General features: G+C 37.9%; 1 protein-coding gene across 1 annotated transcript in view; it reads left to right on the forward strand.

Moving 5' to 3' along the window:
* The window catches only part of ADAMTS5 (ADAM metallopeptidase with thrombospondin type 1 motif 5), a 111,974-nt gene that overhangs the window by 16,548 nt on the left and 68,099 nt on the right, over positions 1-27,327 (forward strand). Inside the window, exon 2 of the mRNA XM_044071348.1 lies at positions 23,515-23,647. Within this exon, the coding sequence (XP_043927283.1) occupies positions 23,515-23,647 (133 nt within the window). The remainder of the gene's footprint in view (positions 1-23,514; positions 23,648-27,327) is intronic.

The following is a 27,327-nucleotide window of genomic DNA, read 5'->3' on the forward strand; positions in this document are numbered from 1 at the left end:
TATATCTATATATGTATATATATATAAATATATATATATATATATATATATATATATATATATATATATATATATATATATATATATATATATATATATATATACATTATATGAATATGCTTATCATCTAAACCATCTAAAGCTGTACAACATATAGTCCACACATTGAAATGCTGTCACTAAACATGGATATTGACATACTGCATTTTGAATAGTTTATAGACCTTCCTGTGAAACCATCTGCAAAAAAATAACTGTACTCATACACTTGTCGCATGGTGGCAAGGTTCCTGCACCCTGCAATGTGTGGGACAGGCTTCCCCTCCAACTTAGCCATACCATCTCCATGGTCACACTTACCACTTCACTATTGTACTGCAATGATTTACAAGAAAACATGAGTTAAAAGAAGGGAATCATTGCACAGTTTTATATTATACCACCACTGATTTTATAATGAACACATTAAACACATTTTTGGACTACCTTGATTCTGGTGTTTTGGTGTTTGTTTCCATATTGTTACTTTGCCCTATTTGATATAGTTTGTCCACCTTGCATCTTGTATATGATGTCTGTGTGTGTGTGCATGTGTGCATATTTTATATATATGTAGTGTGAACAGTTGTTTAAAAAAAAACAAAAAAGAGCCATATCTAAGACCCACATATTTTACAAGTTATCCTCAAGTCACAGGAGCTTGAAACATACAACCTTTTTACAAAAATGGCCCATATTGCACAAGCTCAGAAACATTAATTTCGCACTCAGTCAAGTTAAAAACAAATATAAGTAAACACAAAAATAATTAAATATTTGTTTGCAGTAGGAAGGGACCCTTATACTCCGATGTTAGGGCAACCCCCTCACACCCTTAAATTTTATTATTCTTGCTCTAATTTTGGAGAAAGAGTATTCTTGAGCAGACATTATAAAGTCTGTCTCACTGTGTCTAGGTGGTTTTGTGACCAACCATATAGACAGAAGTTACATGAAACAGGGAAAATTAATACTTGAAAACCTTAAGCACTTGTGTTCTCAGAACTATGATATGAGCAAATGACCATAAGTTGGAATCTTGCCATATTTTGAATCCTGGAATACTGAGCCTTTCTGACTGAGACTGTAAACATGAGTGTGAGTGCTGCTGGCTTCACTAGGCAGTGGCTGCCCAATGCACTTAGATGAGAGCAAGTCAGAGTATGCTGAAAGAGTGGTCCACGAAGGAAAAAAAAATTGTAGTAAATGGCATGAATGTAGTATTACAGTGATTAGACAATGGATATTTTACAATGCATACACAAGGACCTGGTTTTCCATGCTTGGCATTTATTATACTGAAAGTAAATACCTTTGCTCCATTAACACTAGGCTCATACTGTGATAATAAACCTCTGAAGTAGGTGAATGCTGTTGCAGAGTCATTAATCCCTGCAAAATATTATGTCATTTTCTGCTAGGTCATTAACATGATTTTTAAGTAGTCATAGAACTAATAGTGTTCAGTATCTGTGTATCTATGGCATAATGTAAGACACTAAACAGGGCAAGAACTATAAAGTACTTTCTGTTGTGCCTCCACTCATCCATTGTGTACTGACATTATTGAGAGGTGAGTGTGATCATTCTACTTTATTCATATTTCATTACATTTTCTGTCTGGGAACATTTTTGGCCTTCATACCACATAATTCTTAATTCCATAGTTTGTACATAGCAGGAAGTTTACTAGTTAATATGCATCATGTGTAGACTTCTTCTGTTACTTATTCTGATGTATTTTTACCTGGACATAAAATCTTGTTCTATGTCATCTTCAGTTTCCAGATATTTTCCTTTCAGAATATTGAAGGTAGTTCTTAAAAATAAATTAGAATGGTCATATAAGACTACCTGTACAGGGCAGGTTATGCAATACACTCTTCAACTAGAGACTCATATTTTGTCAGTGGTATTTTGCACAAAACTCATGGTAGTTTGTGACAGTGTGCAAAATACATAGCTAGTCTGTTGTTCACTTGTTTAGTGGTTAGGTGGAGGAAAACCTGTAAGCTTGTTATGTACCTCTCCAAACACCTGCAACAACTGGTAAGGCCACAGAAATACCTCACAAAGAGAATCTATGGCCTCCAACACCTGTCCTATGTGGACTGGCTCAAATCACTATCACTCTACTCGGTATCGTGTAGATCACAGAGGTGATCTGTGTCTTGCCTACAAGGCAATCTTAGACCTTGCTCTACTAGAGATGCTTCATATCCATAAATCTAACTCCTCGCGCATTACCCAATCAAAAGGCTTAAATCTAATATTAGACATTAACAAAACCTGCTGGAGAGACAGGTTTGTCTCCCAGAGGCTGTCCCGTCCCTGGAAAGGACTCCTCACACACGTCAAACAAAGTACGTCACTGACCCTCTTCAAGCGCAACCTTGATGAGTGGATGGGAAAGCACAATTTTGTCCCAAGGGTTCTACCTGTGTCCCTCATTGACAGGGGTGACAGGTGCTGATTGAGGTTTCTTTTTTTGGGATAAACTCTTGGCTAGGCTTGTAAGGGCCCCAGGGCCATTAGCCTAGGAATCTCCTGTGATCCTATGATCCTATGCATAGATTGAAATCTTTGCTCCATACTTGACAGAACCTCTGCTGAGCCAGAACATTGAACAGTTCTGAGGACAAACTTGACATCATTTTGCAAATTTCCCACCTCTGGAACACTGCCATCTCCAGAGCAAGTATTTTAAGAAATGCATAAGTATAAGAGCCTTACATTTGTTTTTTCCTGTTTGTAGTCTTTGACCTAGGGATCATCTGCACCATGCAGGGTCAACAAGGCCAGTTGGGACTTACTTTGGCTGACAGTATAAGCTGTCTGGGAAATGTCACACCTCATCAACAGAAACCCAGCTTCCTACTAAACAAGGATAATTTTCATCAACACTATGGGATGAACATGTAATGAAACTGGGATTTATTTTAGAGGTGCAAATACAATGCATGTGGCAGTCTTTGTTGAGATTCAGTTTGTGATGCATTAGTTGATTAAGGACTTGGATGAAACATTGCTTTGAAAACATTCTACTAGTTATGATACACATCCCAGAGGGATCTTGGGTACTCTGTCCTCCTAGTGCACTTTTACTTGATGTAGTCAAATGCCTGTAATGGCAGTACATGTCAGGAAAGCTTAGGATTCCATTTGGCTGGCTGGTTTTGAGAGAGCACCATTTTATATGCTTCTGTAATGCACGCTGCTTCTATGTGAAACTTTCCCAAGAACTTGGTTAGACAGTGTAGAAGATATATATTTCATTATTTTAGTGGGTTTTTTTCTCTGACCATCTTAGAAGGATGGCTTAGGTTGAAGATGCAAAAATTAAAAAAAAAAATCTGCATATCAGATTTGAATGGACGGATTGTCTGACCCACAAAGCTAGAATGAATGCATTCTCATCTTAATGTATTCCAGTGTAGAAGTAGAAAAACGATGAAGGAGTGCTTTAGCATGTTCCTGGGAAAATACATGCTGGTGATTCATATAAGGTCAAACATAATAGTGAATGGTAGGGACTATACTTTTAGATATACAGAAGGCATAGTAAATATTATAAGGGTGTTTGCTGCAATTTGAAGTTTGTAAGATCATAGCTGGGGAGATGTTATGAACTATAACCTTTAGACTTGATTGGAATGATGAACAGTAGACATCAAGGTTAGTAGTATTTAATCTGATTTCAAGAGACGATTCAGCATCCAAAGTTGGTATGCCTAAGAACCCTTCAATGTGACCCCTGGCAAGTTCTGTTCACCTCCATCTGAGAACTGAATTGGAATGATTTTTTGTGTGTACAAGACCTTTTTGAGGCTTGTCTTGCAGAGGTAGGTGAGTTTCATCACCTCTTACCATATAGGATCTGGGTTAGGCATAATGAGTGACAACGGTAACTTGAACTTGCATCTTGTCACTTAAATATATTAGTCTTGTTTAATAGTTAATTGAATGAGTGAGTGGCATTGGATGTTTGTATATAAGCAACGGTGCTAACATTATATAAAGGATACAAGGTATGCAACCCAGAGAACTGTGTATGCTGGTCAGTTTGACATGTTAAGTGGGAAAAGTCATGTTAAAACTCTTGAAAAAGTGGACAAGGAATTTTAGGAGATAAATGTCACCAGAATTATTGTGTGAATTTATGCTAAGAAGCCAAGTCATAATAATCTGTTAAGTCTGTAGTGTGACTAGTGACATGGCCGCAGGGAATGTTATGTGTTGCATTTCAATTTTTAGTGCTTTTGTTTCAGCCCTGCTCAAGACACTCCTGGGGAAGCTTAAGTAAATGGGTATTTCAAATTAAAAAGATGGTTGAAGAAATGGTTAGCAGGAGGACATAGATGGTGGGTGTGAATTAATTCATTTTCAAGGAAAGGAGAGTAGTTAACCGAGCCCTATAGCATTATGGTTTACGCTGTTTAAGGTGTGCATACCTTATATTACATTAGGGGTAGGCAACAAAACAAACTTAGTTACGGATGGTAGTGCGTGAAGGAATACAGTGAAGATTTAGGGAATCAGTCTTGAAAGGCAACTAAGAAGGCTAATTCTGACAAATTACAGCTAAGGACAATGTATGGTAATAAATGTAGAGCATAGTAAGCCGTATGCATAACATCAACTGATGTGAAGATTTTAGAAATGTTTATGGAAAGGGGTTTGAATATTTTTGTTAGTGAAATACTGGGTGGCAGTAATAAAGAAAATTAGGGAATACCAGAAGCGATTGCTAGATCATTTGCCCAGTGAGAAGTTCTGAGGGGATATAGCTAGGAAGATCAAGAAATTAATCTGGGAGAGGAAGTCCATAAGGGTTAGCTGCAAGAAGTTAATGCTTCCAGTCTCACAGGGTGGATTGGCTCTTCCGTGTCTAAGAACCTACTTTGAAGCTACTCAGTAGACTGGTCTAGCTTCTTCAATTGGTCAAGCATCAATCAAAATAGAAGGAAATATTGTTTAGTCAGATTGACGGGCAAATAAATGGGGAAACATAGTTTTCTGGGGACAACTAATGGAGAAACAGAACATCAACTTAGTTGGCAAATATGCCATTCAGGCTTTAGAAGAAATATTGGCATCTAGAGGTCTTCTGAACTGGGCATGCTTAATAACCCCCATTGGAACAACACTTGTCAGGGGCTATGGAAATCATGAAAATACAGTAGAAGATATTTGGTTAGATGTAGAATGGCAATCCTGTATTGGGAGAAAATTGCACAGGTAGGGGGAAGTGAAGTTATAGGACTCTGTTAAAAAGGAATTTAACTTGCATAGTAAGGATTTTTTTATCCTTGTAGAGGATTGTATGAAGGAGCTAAAGATAGCCTGAAGTGGGTGGTTGGGGTGGGAGCATAGGTAAAGCTCCAGAAATGGTCAAGTTGATACACAAAGCTGGATCACCTCATAAAATAACAAAAAACATTTTTGACTAGATCATATCTAATTCTACAGGGAGATAAAAAGAACCTGTTGTTGAATAATAAGGCAGGTTTTGAGCATACACTAAAGATGCAACTTACAGATGTCCAATGGATCAGTATTAGTGATGTTCCAAGCAAAGTAACAAAGCCATGGCAATTCTAAATTTTTAGATGGATATGTCTCCATGAATACTTCTATACACTGTCAAGTTAGCAAGAATGTTCCCAGGGACCACAGAGACTTGTTGGAGGTACAGAAAAGAAATAAAGGGTACCTTGGAGCATATCATCTCTGTGACAGTTTAGCTTTGTTCGAAAAAAGACCTAAGCCAATTAAAAATATAGGAGGGAAGAGATGTAACTTACCTAAGATATATTTTTATTTTTATTAAGTTAGTTCTCAAACCCCTCAATCTCCCCTCAATGACTAGCCTTGTTTAACCTTCTATTGTTGATGGATAAAAAGGTTACTAGTAAGACGTTGAAGAGTCAGGCCCCACCCCTGCTGACAGAGATTATGAAGACTATGCAGTCATAAAAGTCACTAGAACTGATGAAAAAAAAAGCAGTAAGAAGAACAAGAAAAATCCATGCCAAGTTGAGTTACTGGGATTTATTGACAAATTAGGTTGATAGGGTTCTTAAATTGCTTTAAGAGGTTAGTAGAACTAACACACAGGAAAATGTGGTAGCTGTATATAGGCGAATTGTGCTAGAGCTCAGAAAAAAAGCATGTAGGAATGAGGGTTATGATTCCTGCTCCACTAGAAATATCTTAAACTTATTTTCTTAGAGTTAATACTTTCTTATTCCTTTTTATATATTCTTTTGTTGAGTTGTGAACTTTTTATTTTGTTTGTTAATTAACTGATTATTATTACTTGAATGTTAATTGTTTGGCAATAAAAATATACTCTTTAAAAATAATTGAAGATACTTAACTCGAGTGTTAGACTTCTAAAAATGTAACCACTTACAGTATATCGTGACTGCACCTAAACTTACTTTATTTGTGATCAATAGAACCAAAGCTATATTTTCCTGTTTTTTTCTTTCTGTCATTTCACTCTCTTTATGGCCTAATTTTCCTGTCTGGATTTTTTACTTTAGCATAAACTTATTGAAAAGCCAAAACATCACATTCTAAAAAGATATTTTATTATAGTTATAAGATACAAAATTTTCCATTCCTTGCCAGAAGCCACAGTACTGGTGTAGTCTAACTTCATTTCTACAGCAAATATCCACATTATTTGATGTAATGCATTGGGACTTCAGGTTTCTGAATCTTTTGCTTCTAAGTCTGTGTTATATTCTTACAGTTCTGCTCACTGGTCCATCTTTCACATTACTTCAGTAAAGGTGATTGCATTTGATGCCTTCTACAGCCATGCCTTTGACTATCACTTAATCATGCATTCCCTATATTTTTCTCTTTTGTCATGTACTGCACCACAAAATATTACATGAAACAAGAAGAATTCATGTTTTTTGTTGTTTCTAATACTTAACCAAGGTTGTTTAAGTTTTTTGTGCTTCCAAGGAAGTTTAAGATTAGTCTTCAGAACAGCAACAATTGCTTGTACCCACTTAGGTAGAACAAAGCAGAAAACTGTGAGTGCTGTGGCAGTAGTCGTCTTTGCTTTTAAATCAGAGCCTTTTGGCAGTTGGTTGCTTTTAAGGGGCAGGTTTTCCAGGTCATAGTTTTGATTGTGCTTAAGACCTTCTAGACGTCAAGAAGCTTAACTGCCATAAACCCATAAGCCCATGTTGATATTGTGCTCTATATTGTATTATATACAAATAGACAGAGAGAGAAAAAGATGATAGACAAACATACAGTGGATATAAAAAGTTTACACACCCCTGTTAAAATGCCAGGTTTTTGTGATATAAAAAAGAGACCACAATAGATCATTTCAAAACTTTTCCCACCTTTAATGTGACCTATAACCTGTACAATTCAACTGAAAGACAAACAAATCTGTTAGGGGAAAAATATAAATAATAAAAAAACGTACAATACGCTGGTTGCATAAGCGTGCACACCCTTAAACTAATACTTTGTTGTGTCTTCACACCCTTAAACTAATAGTTTGTTGAAGCACCTTTTGATTTAATTGCAACATTCAGTCTTCTTGGGTAGGAGTCTATCAGCATGGCACATCTTGACTTGGCAATACGGGCTTCGCCCTCGTGACCAAACCACACCAAACGTGGGTAAATACAGCATTACCAACACCCAGGTGTGGATTATTGCTTAAATATGTAATAGAGTGATAATCTAATAGAACCCCTGTTGTCAAGGGGGAAAGTATGGAAAATGCAGTTGGAATGTAACAACATTCTATGAGAAGCAGCCAGGAGGAGTGTTGGTGAAGCAGTTTGTCTGCAGTCAAGGTATTTAGTTGCTGATATTGAAGATGCAAAGTTCCTGAGAATAAATTGGAGACATATTTTGAATAAAGAGGCTACATTTCTGATAACTGATAATCAGACTGTGTAGAATATATACAGACAGGTACCACAAGAGGCATTTCTACTCTGTCTTGAGAAGGAGACTAGAGTCAATCCACATGTAGAATATCACGAGAGACTGTTGTGTTACCTGAAGTAATTTCTAGTACAGCAGCATCAGAAATATAGGCTATGGACTGCAGACTACATTCTCTTTTAAGTATTCAGAGTTAAAAAAATAATCAGGAAACCAGTGATATGTTTATAAAGTTTACAAGACTGAAAATATATTTTAATAGCATTGAATAGTACTGAAGGCATGCTGCTGTTTGCTAATTGTTTCAGCTTTATACCTAAAGAAGAGTTTGTTTTCAGAGTAATTATAGAACTATATAATCTTTGCAGCAGTCCCTGAATTTAGAGCTTCTTAGTGTAAATTTTTTTGCATGTAAAAATGTGTATGAGGGAGAGATTTGTAATTCAATGTAATCTAAAAAGAGATGAGGCAATGTAGGGTGTTTATCTTTCAAAGATTCATGTTTAAAACTTGTTTCAGAGTCCCTGAGTATAAACTATGTGGCCATATATCCTGTACACTTTATACAGTCTGAAATTAAATGCCAATGTTGTCCATGCAGTCTTTGTCTATCTTATTGTTTAGCATCCTGATGTAGGATTCACTTTATAATCCCGAAATCCTGAAATATCGAATTTCAGAATTTTGAGATCATAAAACCGAAACCTGAAAATCCCGAAAACCCCAGAAGCGCGAATTTTAAAATCGCGAACACTACACTAACCATGCACCACATACACACACACACACACACACACACACACACACACGCATACACACAGCTTCCCCCAGCACATAAACACTCAAACCTGCACTACATGCAAGAAGGGGGGCAAGCTCTCCTGCACCCCCCACCCCCCCCTACTTAAATATACTAACTCCATGGTCACACTACACAGACAAACACACAAAAACACCACCACACAAGCTACATTCCCCTCGCACACACACATCACAGTAACCCAAACACACTGACACACTAAAGCCCCTAACCAAAACCCTTAAACATAAATACTTACCTGAACTTCCAGCTATCCCTTCACACAGCACAACACAAGAAGCGCTACTTCAAAATCTCCATACTTCGCATAATCACATTTTTATTTCTAATAAAAATTAAAGTCCCACATATTCTTACAGATACTTCGCAAGTTAAAGCCTTGATTAATTTAACATCTATAGGAGGGAATAGCTTACTAATCTGTATGAAAATGATAAACTAAACATATTTTGCCTTATGCGATATATATGTCAAATGGCAACCTTGAGAGGGATCTCCCTAAACATTAATGGGTTAAATAACCCATGTAAGAGGAGAAGTTTAATCATATATCTTAACCTGCATAGATCTAACCTAATATTTCTTCAAAAAACTCATCTTCTTAAAAAAGACATAAACTAGTATATTACTTTAGTCAGCTCAGAACATACACAGAAAAAAAGGGGGTAGCTATCCTTTGGAACAAATCCATACCTATTCCCAAAATTATTAAGACATTTAAGGATGACAAGGGAATGTTCTGCATGGTTACATTACAGATTAATAGCAAGTTTTTACATTTATCAACATATATTGGATACCAGCCATAGGTATTACCACAGTGAAACAGCATTTCAAACAAATAGTACTCCACTCTAAAGGAGACATCATATTAGCAAGTGATTTCAATTGTACTCTATATGATTATGATACTGTTACCCTTGGGAAGAGGAAAATTACAGCTAGCACAAAACATCTAAAAGATTTTATTAACTTATATCATTTGAATGACATTAATAATCAAGCTGATACTAAGTCACTACAATATGCATTTTTTCCAACAGACACAAGTCTTACTCTAGAATAGATAGAGTTCTGATCTCTAACCAACTTGTAAAAGATTTATCTAAATCTATGGTAATTTCCTGCCCAATATCGGACCATAATTCTTTCACTTTTGAACTTATCGTAAATGTAACACACAATACCCAGATTAGAAGAATTCCTGCCTACTTAACTTAACTAAAAGACTTCAAAGAATTTATAAATAAGGAAACACAAAACTTCCTAGAAATAAACACTACACCAGATATTTCGATTATATATATATATATGGGATGCTCTGAAATCATATCTATATGGGCAAAGTATAAGATGGTATAATAATAAAAGGAAAACATGTGACAAAGATCTTCTAGACATACAGAATCAGCTAGACACTTTTAAGCTCAATAGTAAGGGTGATATCACAAATAAAAATATTATAGAAGAAATAAATAAGTTAAATTTACTAATGCTAACTTTACTCCCCTGCACCCCCTAAAGGGTCCATATCTATACAGGAAGAATGCAGATTCCCAGTAATCACAACTACGAAGGTAAAAGCTGCACTCTCTAAAGCCAAAAACACAGCATTCATGGGACCGGACAACATCCAAGGCTGCATTTTACATGAACTTCAGAATGAAGTGGCTCCCCACCTAAGCACCACGTTCAATAATAGCTTCGCATAAAGCTTTGTGCCCACTGAATGGCATGCAGCAACAATTATCCCACCCCACAAAGGGGGAGCCACCACTGATCCCGGGAACTATCTCCCTATTAGCCTGATGAGCCTGGTCTGCAAGGCCATGGAACGTATCATCATGGAACTTATAAACAAAGACATTGGTAACCTCCAAACTCTGGATCCCACCCATTTCAGGTTTGTGAAAGGCAGATCATGCCTCCTGAACCTGATCGACTTCTTTGAGGCAGTCACCAAAGCTGCAGATGAGGGTAAGGTGGTTCACACAGCCTATCTTGACCTTGCCAAGGCTTTCAACACCATCCCCCATTCTGGAATTATAGCTAAACTCATCACAAGATGGGTTGCCAACTGGCTCACTTACAGAACCCACACTGTAAAAGTTGCAGACTCCAAATCTGACCTCAAACCAGTGACAAGTGGAGTACCACAAGGTTCAGTCCTGGGACCTCTCCTGTTTGGTATCTACTTCTCTGAAGTACAGGCTAACACAGAAGGCTTCTGGCTAATGAAGTTCGCAGATGACTGCAAACTAAGAGCCAAAGTCAAGTCCCCAAATGATGTGGACATCCTACAGAAGGGCCTCGCTGAGACAAATGCCTAGTGTCAGAGCCATGGCCTCAAGCTCAATGCCAAAAAGTGCAGTGTCATCCCCTTTGGTATAAACTCTGTACCAATGAACTACCACATAGGCAGCAATCTACTTAACACTGAATGTGTGATAAGAGACCTTGGGACCCAGGTGGACAGTAGTCTCTCCCTTGATAGTCACATCACCACAATAGTCAGGAAGTCCTTCTACGTGGCAGACCTCATCATAAAAGGGTTCTCATCCAGGAAAAAAGAGGTCATTGTTCCCATCTACTTGACACTCATTAGACCCATTATAGAGTACAATGCTGCTTTTGGAATGTACCTCTCAAGACATCTGCAGCAGCTGTAAAGGCCACAGAAGTACCTTACAAAGAGGATTACTGGCCTCAAACAAATGCCCTACACTGTCCGCCTATAAAAACTCCAGCTTTACTCCGTAGCATATCGCCTACTCTTTACATCTAGCAGTAATCACACTATAAGCAAAAAACAACTACAAAAAGATCATAACTCCTTCAATTTCTGACTCATTACCCTGTGCCCCCCACACCACCCTTACTTAATATTCTAACTCCAGGGCTGCACTACAGTGGGGAAAAGGCCATGTATAACTTTCAACAAAATGAGTTTCAGTGAAATGAGTTTTCAATGAAGTGAGCTTTCAGTGAAGTGTGCTGGGGAAACTGGCTTTCGACCTAATGTGTTTTCAACGAGAAGAAATTGACCCATATATTCACACACACACATACATCTATGTATATATATATATATATATATATATATATATATATATATATATATACATATACATATATATAAATGTGTATATATATATATATATATATATATATATATATATATATATATACATATATATATATATATATACATATATATATATATATATTTATATATATATATATATATATGTATATATATATATATGGATCCCCTACACTACGCCGACACACCACAAACCCGACAGCCAAAACACTGACACCAAAACACCGAATCCACACAACACCGACAGTCCACATTACTGAACAGCATATCACCGACTCACAACACACACACAACACAAGCACACCAAAAACCTTACAAACCTACACTAAACCGTACATACACAACTATCTATGCACTAACCTTAACCCGAACCCTAACCCTAAGGTATGTCACTATTGCACACTTACCTTATCCGCACCCTAACCCTAAAGTCAGTCACTATCACACACTTACCTTATCCGCACCCTAACCCTAAAGTCCGTCGCTATCGCACACTTACCTTGCCCACACCTTAACGTCCATCACTATCGCATACTTACACAGTCATGCTCATTTCACATGTTGGTGTTTTCAGCGTCGGGATTTCAAACTGTCGGTTATTACCGTTGTCAGTCTTCTGGTGTCTGTGTTCTCGTCGTCAGCGTTTTGAACTGTCGGTATATATATATATATATGGGTCTATCTGAGTTCATCGACACTTTAAAATACCGACAATGGATTAACCGACACGAGAATGTCGAAAGTCACGTCACCGACGCCAGAAGATCGACGAGGCAGAAGACCGACGGAGGAAGACACCGACGCTGAGAAGCTGTGTTGGGGTAAGGGTGCGAGTAAGGTAAGTGTGCGATGCTGGTGTTTAGTAGGGGTAGGGGTGGGATAAGTGAGTTAGGGTTAGGGCGCGGGTTAGGTGAGTGTGCGAGTAAGGTAAGTGTGCAATGTTGGTGTTTTGTAGGGGTAGGGGTGGGATAAGTGAGTTAGGTTAGGGCGGGTTAGGTGAGTGTGCGAGTAAGGTAAGTGTGCAATGTTGGTGTTTTGTAGGGTAGGGTGGGATAAGTGAGTTAGGGTTAGGCGGGTTGGGTGAGTGTGCGATAGTGACGGACCTTAGGGTAAGGGTTTGGGTCAGGGTTGTGGTTAGTTGTGTATGTATGGGTTAGTGTTTGTTTGTAAGGATTTTGGTGTGCTTGTGTTGTGTGTGTGAGTGTTGGATAGGGGATGTGTTTTGTTTGTTGGTATGTTGTGTCGGGTGTATGCGATGTCGTGTTTGTGAACTGTCGATCTTCTGGCGTCGGTTAAATGAGTTTCGTTGCTTTGGTGTCGGTTAATTCGTTTTCGGTATTTTCAAATGTCGATGAACTCAGATAGACCCATATATATATATAGATCATATACACACACAAACACATATTTTAAATATACACAGATATATATATATATATATATATATATATATATATATATATATATAAATATATGGATCCAGGATGTTTGATCGAATGATCAAATGTCCGAATCCATTAAGCGTGAGCATACTTACGCGAAAGTGCCTTTCACCGAAGAAGCACTTTTGCGTAAGTATGCCTGTTGCTGAGGCTGTACTACTGTGCGGATATGGGAAACTTCCCTTTTCCCCACTGTAGTGCGGTCTCGGAAGGAGAATATTAAAGTAGGGGGGGTGGGGGGCACAGCCCCCCATCCCCTGCAAAAACGTAAATGTAGTGTTTTTTTTTTTTTTTTTTATTGACACGCTTTAACGAAAGCACTTTTTTGGTTAAAGCACTTTCGTTAAAGTGTGTTCGATGGTTATGGATTTGGACATTTGATCATTCGATCAAACGTCCTAGATCCATATATATATATATATATATATATATATATATATATATATATATATATATATATATATATATATATATATATATATATATATATATACATATATATACACATACACACATACAGCTTACTGCTTCTTTGTTTTTTATTCTTATTTCACCTGGACAGTACCTGCAAATTGTTGGTTGTGATCAGTGTACCACCCTGGTAATCAAATGCAAAAAATAAAATAAAATGTGGCTATATTTTGATGTTGTAAAGTTACATACAAGTCTCATTAACAGGTTTATGACAGCTCAGCATGTCTGAAAATACCAAAGCACAGTTCATGGAAAGAAACTGCTTTGACTGACACTTCACTAAATTTGGTAACTTAATGTGAGTTGCTTTGCTAAGACGGCAATCTCCATATAATCCTGACATGCACTCATTTAAACTCTGAAATTATACAGTCTTGGAGAAGATGGCAAAACCCTTGTACTCAATCAAAACAGCTACTGGCAATGTTGGACTGCCAGAGGAAGATCTGCCAATTCAAATAATTTATTATGAAAAATTCTGCTTTGGGATTTTCATGTTGGAAGAAAAAGTGTCACAGTTCTATCCATTGACCTCCCTCAGACAAAATTCCAGCAAATCACTCTTTTTTGTGTCCCAAGAAAAATAACTGTAAGTATATATTTTAGTAGTGTGGGAGCCAGTACCCTAATAGTTTCATACGTAAGTACTAAGCTAGCTGTCACTGTGGGCCATTTTATGCCTGGCCATTTTCCCCTTTTGTGCTCAAAATAATCTGTTCCATTTGGTTATAGACAGACTTAACCATTCCATGGTCGATAATTACATATTAAACTTAATGAGAACGATTGGGATCATACTATAGATAATTTGAGGGAACCATGCTGGGATAAAGCATTTAGGAGTTGCATCTGTCCATTAGTAGTACAGGGGGCAATCCTGAGGTAATTTTTCCATTTCCATCCATAAATCATAGCATTAATAAATAGGCTTCTCAACTCTGAAATACTGCATTACCAACAGGTTTTAGAAGTGCAGTTCACACAAGAGCAAAGTAAATTCTGTAACGTCTGCTATAATGGAGGGACATTTTATAATCCCGAAATTCTGAAATACCGAATTTCAGAATCCCGAGATTATAAAACTGAAAGCTCAAAAGTTCGAAACCCCAGAAACGCGAATTTCAAAATCCCGAAATATGGAGATTTTTTTTAAATGGATTTATTGGTTTTAACATCCAATCAATAAAACATAGTAATTTATACAAGCAGTTAACAAATAGAAATTTTTTTAACATTCATAAAACAACAAAAGTATTTACAAAGACATCCACAGGTTAATACATCATCTAACATAACAATAATACATTATAAAGGTTCCAAGTCTTTTTTTAACAAACTATGCAAAGTATCCCACATATTATAACTGGTTGTGTTCCTAGAAGTTCTTGATTTAATAGTCATTAGTTCCATTTGACATACCTCTATCAGAACATTTTTAAACTTATTAAAAGAAGGAGGGGTATCTGATATCCAATTTATAGTTAATCTTTCTAGCCACTGATAGACTTGACCTTAATAGGGGAAGTTTAACCTTTTTAACACATTTTTGTATGGGGGTATTGAAGAGGATCAGTGATTTAGATATTGTAAAATTATATGTAAAAAGAGCCTGTGGAAAATTGTTAATTGATGTCCAATATTCCTTCAGTTTTATGCAATCATGGAACATATGTGCCCAGTTAGCATTTATTTATGTGGTACATCTCTTACATATGTTATCTTTTTTATTAATGTTGCTCATTATTAGAGGGGTGTAGAAGGACCTGTGCAATAATTTCCAGGCATAAAGTTTCCATTTAATTGAGGAAGTTGTTTTAGAAGCTGATTCCAGTATATGACTTTTATCTTGTTGTTCTGGGGGTTCTCTATTTATAGCATTGAAGTAGTTCCAGTAATTTTCTGGACAGTTAAAGGTTTCATCTCTAATAATTTTGTGTATGTGAGAAAGCTTGCCTTTATCTGAAACCTTCTGTTGTATAATTAGTATCATGTAATCTATCAGAATTGGAAAAGATTCTTTAGTTATTAGTGCTATCAAGTCTAGTTTATTAGAAAGATATTGTCTGAAAGCCTGCATCTCTAACCAACAAGTTTCATCCAAATCAAATTCTTGAGTTAAAAATATAGATTTTTAACTTTATTATCCTGCAGCATCTGATGACAGTACATTAAATTATTTTGCCTGAATATTAAAGGTTTATCAGGGTTAGATGATAAGAGTATACCTTGTATAAAAGTTATGGGAAATAAAATGAAGATCAATTCCTTATATTTGGGATGTTTATATATAAAGTTACGATAAGTAATAATAATATTTATTGGGTAATTTGATGTGTGTCTTGGTGTTATGGATACAGTGCAACATTCTTTGAGCATCCATAATACGGGATTGTTTATAATAATATTTGTGTGTTAGTGGTATACTAGTTAATTCCATGCCTATTAATCCCAATATTTTTTTCCACTTCGCAACGTATGAATTATCAATTAGTAGAGCAACAGTTTTGATAACATTGGATATAGAGTATAGATCAAAATCAGGAAAGGCTATACCTCCTTGGGACCAATTATTGATATGTGTCCTTAATGCCAATCTAGGTCTATGAGGTGCCCAAAAGAATTTCATCATTAATGTGTTAATTATTTTAATGATTGTTTTGGTAGGTGGGAGTGGTAATGATTGCGTTATATATAACATCTTCGGGAATATAATAATTTTTATAATTGTAAGTCTTTCTTCCATGGAAAATAGGATATTATTCCAACTTTTAAACAGGGGTTGTATGTTTTCAAGATATTTATTATAGTTATATTGAATAATTGATTTAATATCTCTTGCTAAGATAATTCCTAGATAAGTTATACGACCTGAATTGGGTGTATATTTATGATAAGCTTTTTTAAAAATATTTTTTTCCTAAATGGATTGGCAGAATCTTTGTTTTTTCTTCCTGTCTACCAAAGGGGATGACACTGCACATTTTGGCATTGAGCTTGAAGCCATGGCTCTGACACCAGGCATCTGTCTCAGCAAGGCCCTTCTGTAGGATGTCCACATCATTTGGTGACTTGACTATGGTTCCTAGTTTGCAGCCATCTGCAAACTTCATTAGCCAGAGGCCTTCTGTGTTAGCCTGTACTTCAGAGAAGTAGATACCAAACAGGAGAGGTCCCAGGACGGAACCCTGTGGTATTCCACTTGTCACTGGTTTGAGGTCAGATTTGGAGTCTGCACCTTTTACAGTGTGGGTTCTGTCAGTGAGCCAATTGGCAACCCATCTTGTGACGTAGGAATTTATACCTAGTTTAGTGAGTTTAGCTATAACTCCAGAATGGGGGATGGTGTCGAAAGCCTTAGTGAGGTCAAGATAGGCTGTGTGAACCACCTTACCCTCATCTGCAGCTTTGGTGACTGCCTCAAAGAAGTTGATCAGGTTCAGGAGGCATGATCTGCCTTTCACAGACCTGAACTGGGTGGGATCCAGAGTTTGGAGGTCACCGATGTCTTTGTTTATGAGTTCTATGATGATACGTTCCATGGCCTTGCAGACCAGGCTCATCAGGCTAATAGGTTGATAGTTCCCGGGATCAGTGGTGGGTCCCCCTTTGTGGAGTGGGATAACTGTTGCTGTGTGCCATTCCGTGGGCACAAAGCCTGGTGCGAGGCTATTATTGAACATGGTGCTTAAGCGGGGAGCCAGTTCATTCTGAAGTTTGTGTAAAACGCAGCCTCGGATGTTGTCTGGTCCCATGGCTGCTGTGTTTTTGGCTTTAGAGTGCAGCTTTTACCTGCGTAGTTGTGATTACAGGGACTCTGCATTCTTCCTTTATAGATATGGGCCCTTTAGGGGGTGGAGGGGTAAAGTTAGCACTGAATCTATTTGCCAGGATGTTGGCAATATCAGTTGGTTCTGTAATTTTTGTGCTGTTGTGCTGTAACTCAGAGCAGATCTGGGAGTTGCCATCGAGATTCTTGACATAGCTATAGAATGCTTTGTGGTTGTCCTTAGAATTAGTGGCGATTTAGTTTTCGTAGCTAGCTTTGGAGGATCTTATAAGGGATCTCAGCTTCTTACTGAGGCTGACCAGGGACCGCCTCCACTCATGGGATTTTACTCTCTTTTGCAACAGTTTCTTCCTTCTGTTGTACAGTTTGTTAATGCAGGGGACCACCAGATTGGCTTCCTTTTTTTGGAGGATAGCATTTTAGTTTTGTTTGCGATAGCACGATCCATGCACTCGTGTAAGTCCTTATAGAGTGCATTTGTGTAGGATTCAGCAGTTGTAACTGTATTGTCCATCTGCATGGGTGTCATGAAGTTCACCACTTCTGTTTTAAGAAGCATGAAGTTGGCTTTGGAGAAATATTTTATTGTGGTTTCCTTAATGGGGGGTGGCGGCTGGATGTGGATATCAAGGGTGATTAGCTTATGGTCGGATCGGACAAATGAGGAGTTGACTTCAGGTGTGGAACATGTTGGTAATGACTAAGTCTAGGATATCATTGCCCCTGGTGGGGGTGTGGATAAGTTGGTCCAGGGCATAGGAGTTTATGAATTCCAGAAAGCGTTGAGCTAAGGAGTTGGTACACGAGTAGTTTTCCCATTTAATGGTGGGGTAGTTGAAGTCGCCCATTATTAGATTGTTTGGTTGAACCCTAATATTTTCCAGTATATCAAGAAAAGAGGAGTGGGAATCCTGGGGCATGGTGGGGGATCTGTAGCAAGCTACAATTTGGATTGCAATTTTGCCCAGAGTTAGTTGCACTTGGATAACCTCGGATGCATTATGCTGAGCAACTAGCTTTGGGGTGTGGGTATCCTTAATGAATATGGACACACCTCCACCTTTGGTGTTTCGGTCCAGGTTACATGGCTGAAAAGTGTGGTATGAGTTATAGCCTGTTAGTGCAGGGGTACTCTCTGGAGCCTTGAACCAGGTCTCAGTCACTGCACAGATATTGATGTTCTCCATTTTAAGGAGTGCCTCGAGTGAGTGCATTTTGAGATTTAGACTTCTAGCAGTAGCATTAACCTCAGTTTTTGCTTGCCTGTTCCTGTTAAGTAGTGAATTTGTTATTTGAACCTTGCCTAAAAAAGGCACTATAGGGGCAGCAAGAGCCTTAGCCAGTATCCGGAGTCCCAGGGGCGACAGGTGCAGGCCATCTGTGGCAAAGCATCATGGTCTGTCAACCGTGTCATCCCAAGCAGACAGATACTGGATCCCCTTAGAATGACACCAGAAGCTTAGCCAATTGTTGAAGTCAATCATTTTGTCCTTGTACTGCGGTATCATTCTGGGCAATGGCAGAATGCTAATCAGTGCTAGGGTCATACCTGCCTGGGCTACAAGATTCGGAGAGCTCTTCCATGTCTCTTTTCATGTAGTCCAGGGAGGTACATCTCAGGTCATTCACACCAACATGGACAATGACAGAGTCATATATGTACTTGTTGTGGAGTGACCTGAGTGTGTGGGTTATGTGGTGGATCCTGGCACCCGACAGGCAGCTGACAGTAGCCTTCTCCTTGTTTAGCCTGGTGAGTGGGACATCAGTGTGCCTGACTATAGAGTCACCTATGACTAGTGTGTTGCGTACGTTGTTTTGCCTTATTGGCTGTGGTTGAGTGGTACACTGAGTCTGTGAGCTATGTGTCATTTGAGTTGTGTTGGGGGATGGAGGTTGCTTGCACTTCTGCTTTGGAGGTCTCTGTTGCTTAGACACATTATTATTGAGAGCCTCCCCAAATGTTTTTGTGTTACTATGTGTGGATTTTGGTGGTGTATATTTAGTGAGACTATGTGATGAATGTGGTGTGGTGCAAATGTTTACCTTCTCCTCATGACTGTCAAGTTCAGTCTTGGTTGGAGAGAGCTTTACCTCCAGTTTGGCTAGATAAGTGCATCTCTCACAGGTTGTAGTGTTGGGTGTTAGGAGGAGAGGGTTGTCTGTGTACATGAGGCAATTTTTACACTGCCCCAAGATGCCCAGATTCATCAGATAGACAGGAGAGAACACTGGGAGCTGACCCTTGGACATGCCTGAATAAAAAAATATTTTCCTCTAGATAGGTGAGGAAAGTGAGTACAAGAGCTGTTTTTCTCTAAGCAAGTGAGAAACATAAGTACAAAAACTGTTTTCCTCTAGGTAATGAGGAAGGTTGAGTGCTGTAGTAATTAGTAGCTTATTTATTGCTTACAAGTTCTGACCAAATGCTGAGCACTAATAAGCAAATGTAAGTGCTAAAACTTAGAATCTGTATCTGCACTAGATGAGTTACAGGACAGAAACAAGTGCAAATGCAGGCTTTCAAATCAGAAAGTTCAGAGAGATGGAAGAGATTGCCCAAACGGCCAATATGGGAAGAGAAGAGAAGAGACAAGAAGAGAAGGGAAGAGAAGAGAAGAGAAGATGAGCTAGGATCAAACCTTGGGGTGTTCCCATTGAAAGAGGTGTGGGCTGAGAGCAGGACAAGCATATTTTAACTGTGAATAATCTTTTCAACATGAAGTTTTGGAACCAAGTGATGGGTGTAATGCCAGTGTTCTGAAGAGAGGGATGAATCTTCACATAAGTTGTAGTATGTTAATATTTTGGCATGTGTTGTCATTGTGTTGCCTTCTTCTACTAGAGCTATATGCTGTTTAAATACTGCTATAGACTTCATCCATTAAAGTTGGATTTCTAGCATTGGCCATGTTTTGCAGCACATTTTGGAAATACTGCCTCAGGAGCATGTCTAATACTTCTTGCTTCCATTGTTCAACAAAATGAATAATGATGTGTGTGCGTGTGTGTGTGTGTGTGTGTGTGTGTGTGTGTGTGTGGGTGCGCATGCGTGCGTGCGCGCGTGCGTGCGTGTGTGTGTTTTATGGTGCCTGTTTAGTTTCCCCCTTGACTTTATGCATCTTCTCATTTCTTTTTTACGTACCAGTTTGTTACTGAGTACACAGAAGTGATTGTGTGTAGGAGTTCCGTATGAACTGTTAGGATGTGAGATGACAAAATCATATGCTGTTGTGAATGCTTGTCCTCATATGGCCTGATGCTACACTCAGACTTCCTTTCTGCACGTTATTCTGAGTGTGGTTATCTTCATTTTCTTTAATGAAATGTTTATCCTGCAGTGCATTCCAGTATTCGTAATGAATTGTGGAAATTGCTATCAATTTCCTTTTGTTTCCTTTTGCTTACATTGTTCAGTACTGGAAGCATGATTTAACATTTTGATTTCTTGTATCTGTGCCAACCGAAAAAAAATATTCATTTATGTTTCTCTTTAATATTAATAATTTATTTTGTGATCTGCCTGCAGAAACTAGTATGCTTTGCCTTTTAAATTTAATGAAATTCAACTTTCTTCAAGGTTAATTATAGTCCTTAGAAGCATAAACACCACTTTTTGATTATGAAATAGATAACTAAACTTAAAAGGGGGTAGTATAAAAATGCAGATTAGAGTTTACATGGGGATTAGTATTGTTGTTATAGTAATTGTAACCATTTTTATATAAATTTGTCATAGTGTGGAGGGCAAATAACTCCTAGTTTACTAAGAATAAGCCAAAAAAAAAAATTCTGTTTGAGCTGATAGAAGTCAATCTTGTGGTTAAATCTGCTGAAAAAGTTGTATGTGACTTTGCACAGTAATTGTTGCTATTGTGAATGATTACCTATTGTTTTTCTTGTACTGCAAATGACTGTAACCAAATAAGTAGTAATCCAAGGGGCACTGCTGACATGTAAGCAAATAACAGCACAAAACAAATTAATAATATGATAAAATAAAAGCTATTACAGTGCTGTTTCATACAACTGCATGCACTAGTCTTAAAATAATGTTAAATCTGTAGGTTGCATATGATGTGTATATCTCCTTTGAGAGTAGCCTGCATCTGTAATTGTTTTAGGTTTTGGACAGCTCATAATAATGTGGTGCACACAAAGAATCTATTACAGTAGCATCTGTTGACATACATTGTTAGTTGTCTTTTAAGTCTTACCAGCTTACGGAAAGTGCTGTGTGTTTAGGAGGAAAAAACTGACTAAAACAAAATGGGTCTGTTTGGCTGCTGGTTATCCAAAGGGTTAACTGTGTTGCAATTTGCAATACATGTAGTAAATTTAGTGCTATAGAAGTATTTTTCATTGTCTGAGCAAAAATATCATTAAACTAATTCCAGTCTTATTACTAAAACGCATTTTAATCCATTCCACTGTAACTTTTTATGGAACCTAGTAGAATAATCTTCACCTTTTTGGATTTAGATTATATATTATTGGCTTTCAGTTCATAAAATTGCATTAGAACTGCAGTTTCCCTTGGTGTGTAACTTGAACATTGTATGCAGTATACTTTATTTTAGATCGGGCATCTCTTAAATAGACCATGTGCATTATATTGACTGTGTATGAAGCTATGCCATTCCTACCTTTCTGAAGATATCAAAAGTGGTCTTTACACAGTATATTAATATTTTCTCAATATGGAAATATTAGTTCTTGCACATTATGTTTTCTATATTATTTATGGTTCATTTCCATAATATGCAGTCTCCTATTAGTTCTGTTTTACTTTCAGTCCTTTCCCAGATGTTCTGAAATATTCCAACATACTATTCAAGTCCAAATTACACACTAGTCTTTTTTGTTGCTGTGACACTGAGAGGTGATTGTATGCCTTGTGATTCATTATCTTATAGATTCCAATTTTTTTCCCACTGCATTTTCTAGAAATGGGGATATAGTCCAGTCACTTATGTGCAAGGGTTGAAACACTGCTGCTTATGGTATCACTTATACTTATGATTGTCACCAGCTCTCCTGAAGAAACAGATACTGAACACTCAATCTTTTCATGACCTAGCCACTGAGGTTTGCAGTCCATTTCTAAACCAGGTCTTTGACCTCATATGAGTGATCCCATCTAATCACCTAAGTCCAAGCCCAAATCTGGGCCATTGGTACTGCATGCAGAAATTAGTTGCAGTGCTGAGGGACTGTACAAGGATGTGTCTGTATTATGATATATAGTCTGTCAATAATGCAACTTAGACAAGGGATAATTTGGGCAGCCATGGTGGTGCAGCATTTAGCGTTGCCATCTCACAGCAAGAAGCTCTCCGGTTCAATCCTCCGCTGAGGTGCCTTGTGTGCGGAATCTGCATGTGCTCCCTGTGGTCGCGTGGGTTTCCTTTGGGTGCTCCGGTTTCCTTCCACATCCCAAAGACATGCTGTAGTTGGATTGGACACTTTAAATTCACCCTAGGCATGAGTGCTTGTGTATCTGTGCCTTCCGTGGAAGGTTGGGCACCGGGCTGGCAACTCGACACTGTAAAACTCCACTGCCAATCATGAGTGGACAAGGTGATCCACTGTGGTGACCCCTAACTGGGAAAAGCCAAAAGAAGAAGAAGACAAGAGAGTAATTTCAGGTACTTTCACCTGAAGTTAGACAGCAACATTTGCTAACAGCAGTTTAAAAGAAAAAAAGTTCATGTCTCATAAACCTAAGACCTTGTCTAGAATAGAAATTGCTTGCATTCTTCAACCAACCAGTTTAGATGGTCTTAAACTGCTACTAAATATGAGGAAAGTAACCAGAAAATAACTTCTGTGTGTGATTTATTGGGAGTGGGGGGTTGAATTCTTCTTTCTGGTGTGAATCTGAACTTTTGAAGATTGTTTTTCTTGCTTTGCACAGGACTTGTGTGGACACCACTCATGTGATACTTTGGGAATGGCAGACGTTGGAACTGTATGTTCTCCTGAACGCAGCTGTGCAGTGATTGAAGATGACGGTCTCCATGCAGCTTTTACAGTTGCTCATGAAGTTGGTATGTAGTGCCCTTTCTATTCCCATGCCAAGTTAAACATGCTGAACAGCTGCATCAATAGCAAAAATACCCAGCAATTAATTCCGGATTTCCTTTTTCCCATATTGTGAGGCAGAGTTTCAGTATCTGTGGTGTAACCTAATAAATGACCAAAAGGTTGTGTTACCTTAAATGATTCAAATGTAAACCTTCATAGAATTTATTTCCATGAAGTGCTAGTCATTGCGTTAGTCATTTAAAATTTAGTCCTTATAACACAATGTTTTGTCATCTTTTCAGTTAAGTGCAACAAAAGAAATGTCAGAAAAGAAGCAGATGAAGAGAAAACAGACAAATTAATTGTAAATGTCAGTGTATGCAGTTACAGGAGGAGTTTATTTTAGCTGTGAAACAGCTACACACACACACACACACACACACACACACACACACACACACACACACACACACACACACACACACACACACGCACACACGCACACACACACACACACACACACACACACACACACACACACACACACACGCGCACACACACACGCACACACACACGTGCACACACGCACACACACACCCACACCCACACACACGCACACACACACACACACACACACACACACACACACACACACACACACACACACACACACACACACACACTCACTGTGTCCCTCTCTTCAATGTCCTAGCACATGAATATATCAGTATTCACAGGTGACACATGGATATATCAGTATTCACAGGTAACCATATGAGCACACATACACAATCAGAACTATATATAAGCGTCATAAAACATATTTGGAAGTTCTTGTTATGAATGGAATCCTGCTATTCATAAGGTGGTGTACACTAATCCATTATTCAAACTCTTAAGCAGTTATCAGAATGTTGATGCAAGAGCTTTGTCTGTAACCCATTTTTGATGCTACAGAATGTGTAACTCTGATACCAGGTAGTCAGTTTTTCCATGAAAGTGATCTGTGACAGATGAAATACTTCAGTAAAGCATTTTATTATTTAAAAACCTTTTATTGAAAATAGAGGGTTATTGCATGGCTAATCATAGTAATAATTAAATGTAGACAGCTAATCATAAATAAAAATTCAGTGTGGACATATTAATTTGCTGTTGGGGTCCCTTGCTGCCATTCCAGTCTAATGCTTCTAAAACCTTGTGTACAGATATTTGTATGTAAGACGCATCATATTTGTGGCTGTACAGATGTGCAGGCAAACATAAAGGCATATATGTTTAAGTAGGTTTTCTTTAGTGCATTGAAATGAGATCATGATGGCTTATGAGGGCAGTGTAAATAACTTTGTCTGGTCGTCTTTTGCATACCAAGTACATTTCTGCATTTACTAGCAAGTAGCACTGTAGTGAGATGAAAGCCTGCAGGGCTGTAATTTCTGAACCACAAAGCTTCAGCCTTTTGGCATTTGCTTCCAAATACCATGCATTTTGTTGTATTCCATGGGTGGGGTGACACTCTAAATAAAATAAGAGGTTTTTATTTGTTGTGGAGTTTGACATTATTGTAGTGCAAGATTACATGCCATGGCATGTTCATATAACTGCTTTTAGCTGTTAAGTTACCATTTCTTTCCTGCTATAATATATTTATGTCTATGGCATTTATTTTCTAATTCCTCTGGTGTTTTTTCCCCCCTGCCATTTTCAGTTTCACATTGAAGCTGTTTCTTGCCTAACTCATAGTCTGCAAGTCAAAAGAAAAAAAAAGAACTTTAGCATTATCCCTTATTTTATTATTTCATTCTTCTTAACACACTCCTTTGTTCTGTATACCATATTTCTTGAAAGGCATTGATGTGCTGTACATTCATTTATTGTGTTGGGACCAGAAATAATTTGATCCTTTCTATGCACTCATCACATCCACCACATATGTTCTGAAGTCTTTTATCCGTTATAAAGTGACTTTTCATGCATATGTAGCATCTTTTCCATAGCATTTCTCTGGATGTCCACTATTACATCCATATTATTTTGCAGGTTCTGTTTATAGAATTAGAGACAGCACCATACTCCTCTTGTATAATTGAATAAATGTCCATTGTTTTCTTCTTATAATACTTCTGAATGCACTGCTTATTATCACCTAGATTCTTCTGTTTCTGTTTATGTCAATTGCTTGTTTATCCCGCGGTGGTGGTGCTGCGGTAGCGTTGTCGATTCACAGTAAGACGCTGTCCAGTTCGTTTCTCAGCTAGAGCGTCTTCTGCGTGGAGACGTGTGAATGGGAGTACCTTCGGTGAAGGTTGTGCGTCAGGGCTGGTAACTCGGCACGTAAAAATCAACTACCAATCATTAGCGGACCAGAGTTCTGCTGTGGCGACCCCTAACCTAAGCTGAAAGACACAACATTTGCTCTTAGTCGTGATTGCGACAGGTCCATTGAATGTGACTTACTATTACTTTCTCCTGCCATCTGGTTAACCTGTATTTTTGCCCCATCAAATCCTGTGGGCTTTATAAATTAGTCATTATTTTATATACTGACAGAAACATGTGACATCAGTTTCTATAAACAAAACCATACTGTAGAAACATAGCCAGCGACACATACTAACACCTAGTACAGCATTTTCTGTAAACAGTTGCATAAAGATTGCAGTAACGTCTACTCTATGATTCATTGTCCTGAAACTTGGATTATCCTGTAGTTATTAAAGGAAGAGGACTATTGGTCCAGATTACTATACCAGCTTAGTGGGGTAATCCATTGCTCCTTGTTCTAAAGCTTATCTCTTATTTCTGATAACATCTGTTTTACTACTTTTGGTGCTAGCTGGACAGAATTATTAAAAGTCCTGCAGAGCAATATAGCTTCAAGTGTTTCTGCTGAACAAAAAAACTCTTCATTATCATAGAATGATAAAAATTAAGTCAACCTTCAAAGTTCTTCCAGTAAACGTAGAATATTATGAATGTTTAGTTAAGAGTTGTCACTAAATGATTCAGTAATGTTGATTTCTGATGGAAGGTTTATATTATATTAAAGTCAGGCAATATTTTTTTGAGGAGAGTACATTAAAAACATAATCCCTACTTTTGCAAGACACGTGAGTGCCAAGCAGAGAAATCACAGGAAGATACACACACACACACACACACACACACACACACACACACACACACACACACACACACACACACACGTCAATCTTAAATAAATTGGCTACACATGGCAATAAAATGATAAAGTCTGTAAAAAATTCTCTCAGAAAAGTAGAACATATTTTATCACAATAATCCACTCTTCTGGTCCATGGAGTACAAGGCAAATGTTACTCATGTGCTTCAGTTTAGCCCTAGTGCCAGGGTCTGCCTACTCCTGTACAAGTTGCGCATTTTGCACAGTTCATGGACTTTTTTAAGGAATATGTTTTGTGTACAAATCTGGAATGTTGTAAGGCTCGCCATGCAGGACAAGTATTAACCTTGTGGCAGCATATTCTGGGATGGTAGCAGCTAGCTATCTATAACACTTCTAGTCACATTTTAATGTAATATTTTTCTTTCCTTGCATTCTGAGAATAGCTCCTGTTTAACCTTAGGTTCAGTTAATTTATGATTGTGTCAGTAATTGCCCGCAGTTTAATAACATTTGTTTGAGGGCTGATTGTTGTTTTTTGACCTAAATTTTCAGGAGGAC

Source organism: Protopterus annectens, chromosome 5.part0 (assembly GCF_019279795.1).
Source record: "Protopterus annectens isolate FY-2018-M chromosome 5.part0, PAN1.0, whole genome shotgun sequence".
NCBI lineage: Eukaryota > Metazoa > Chordata > Ceratodontiformes > Protopteridae > Protopterus > Protopterus annectens.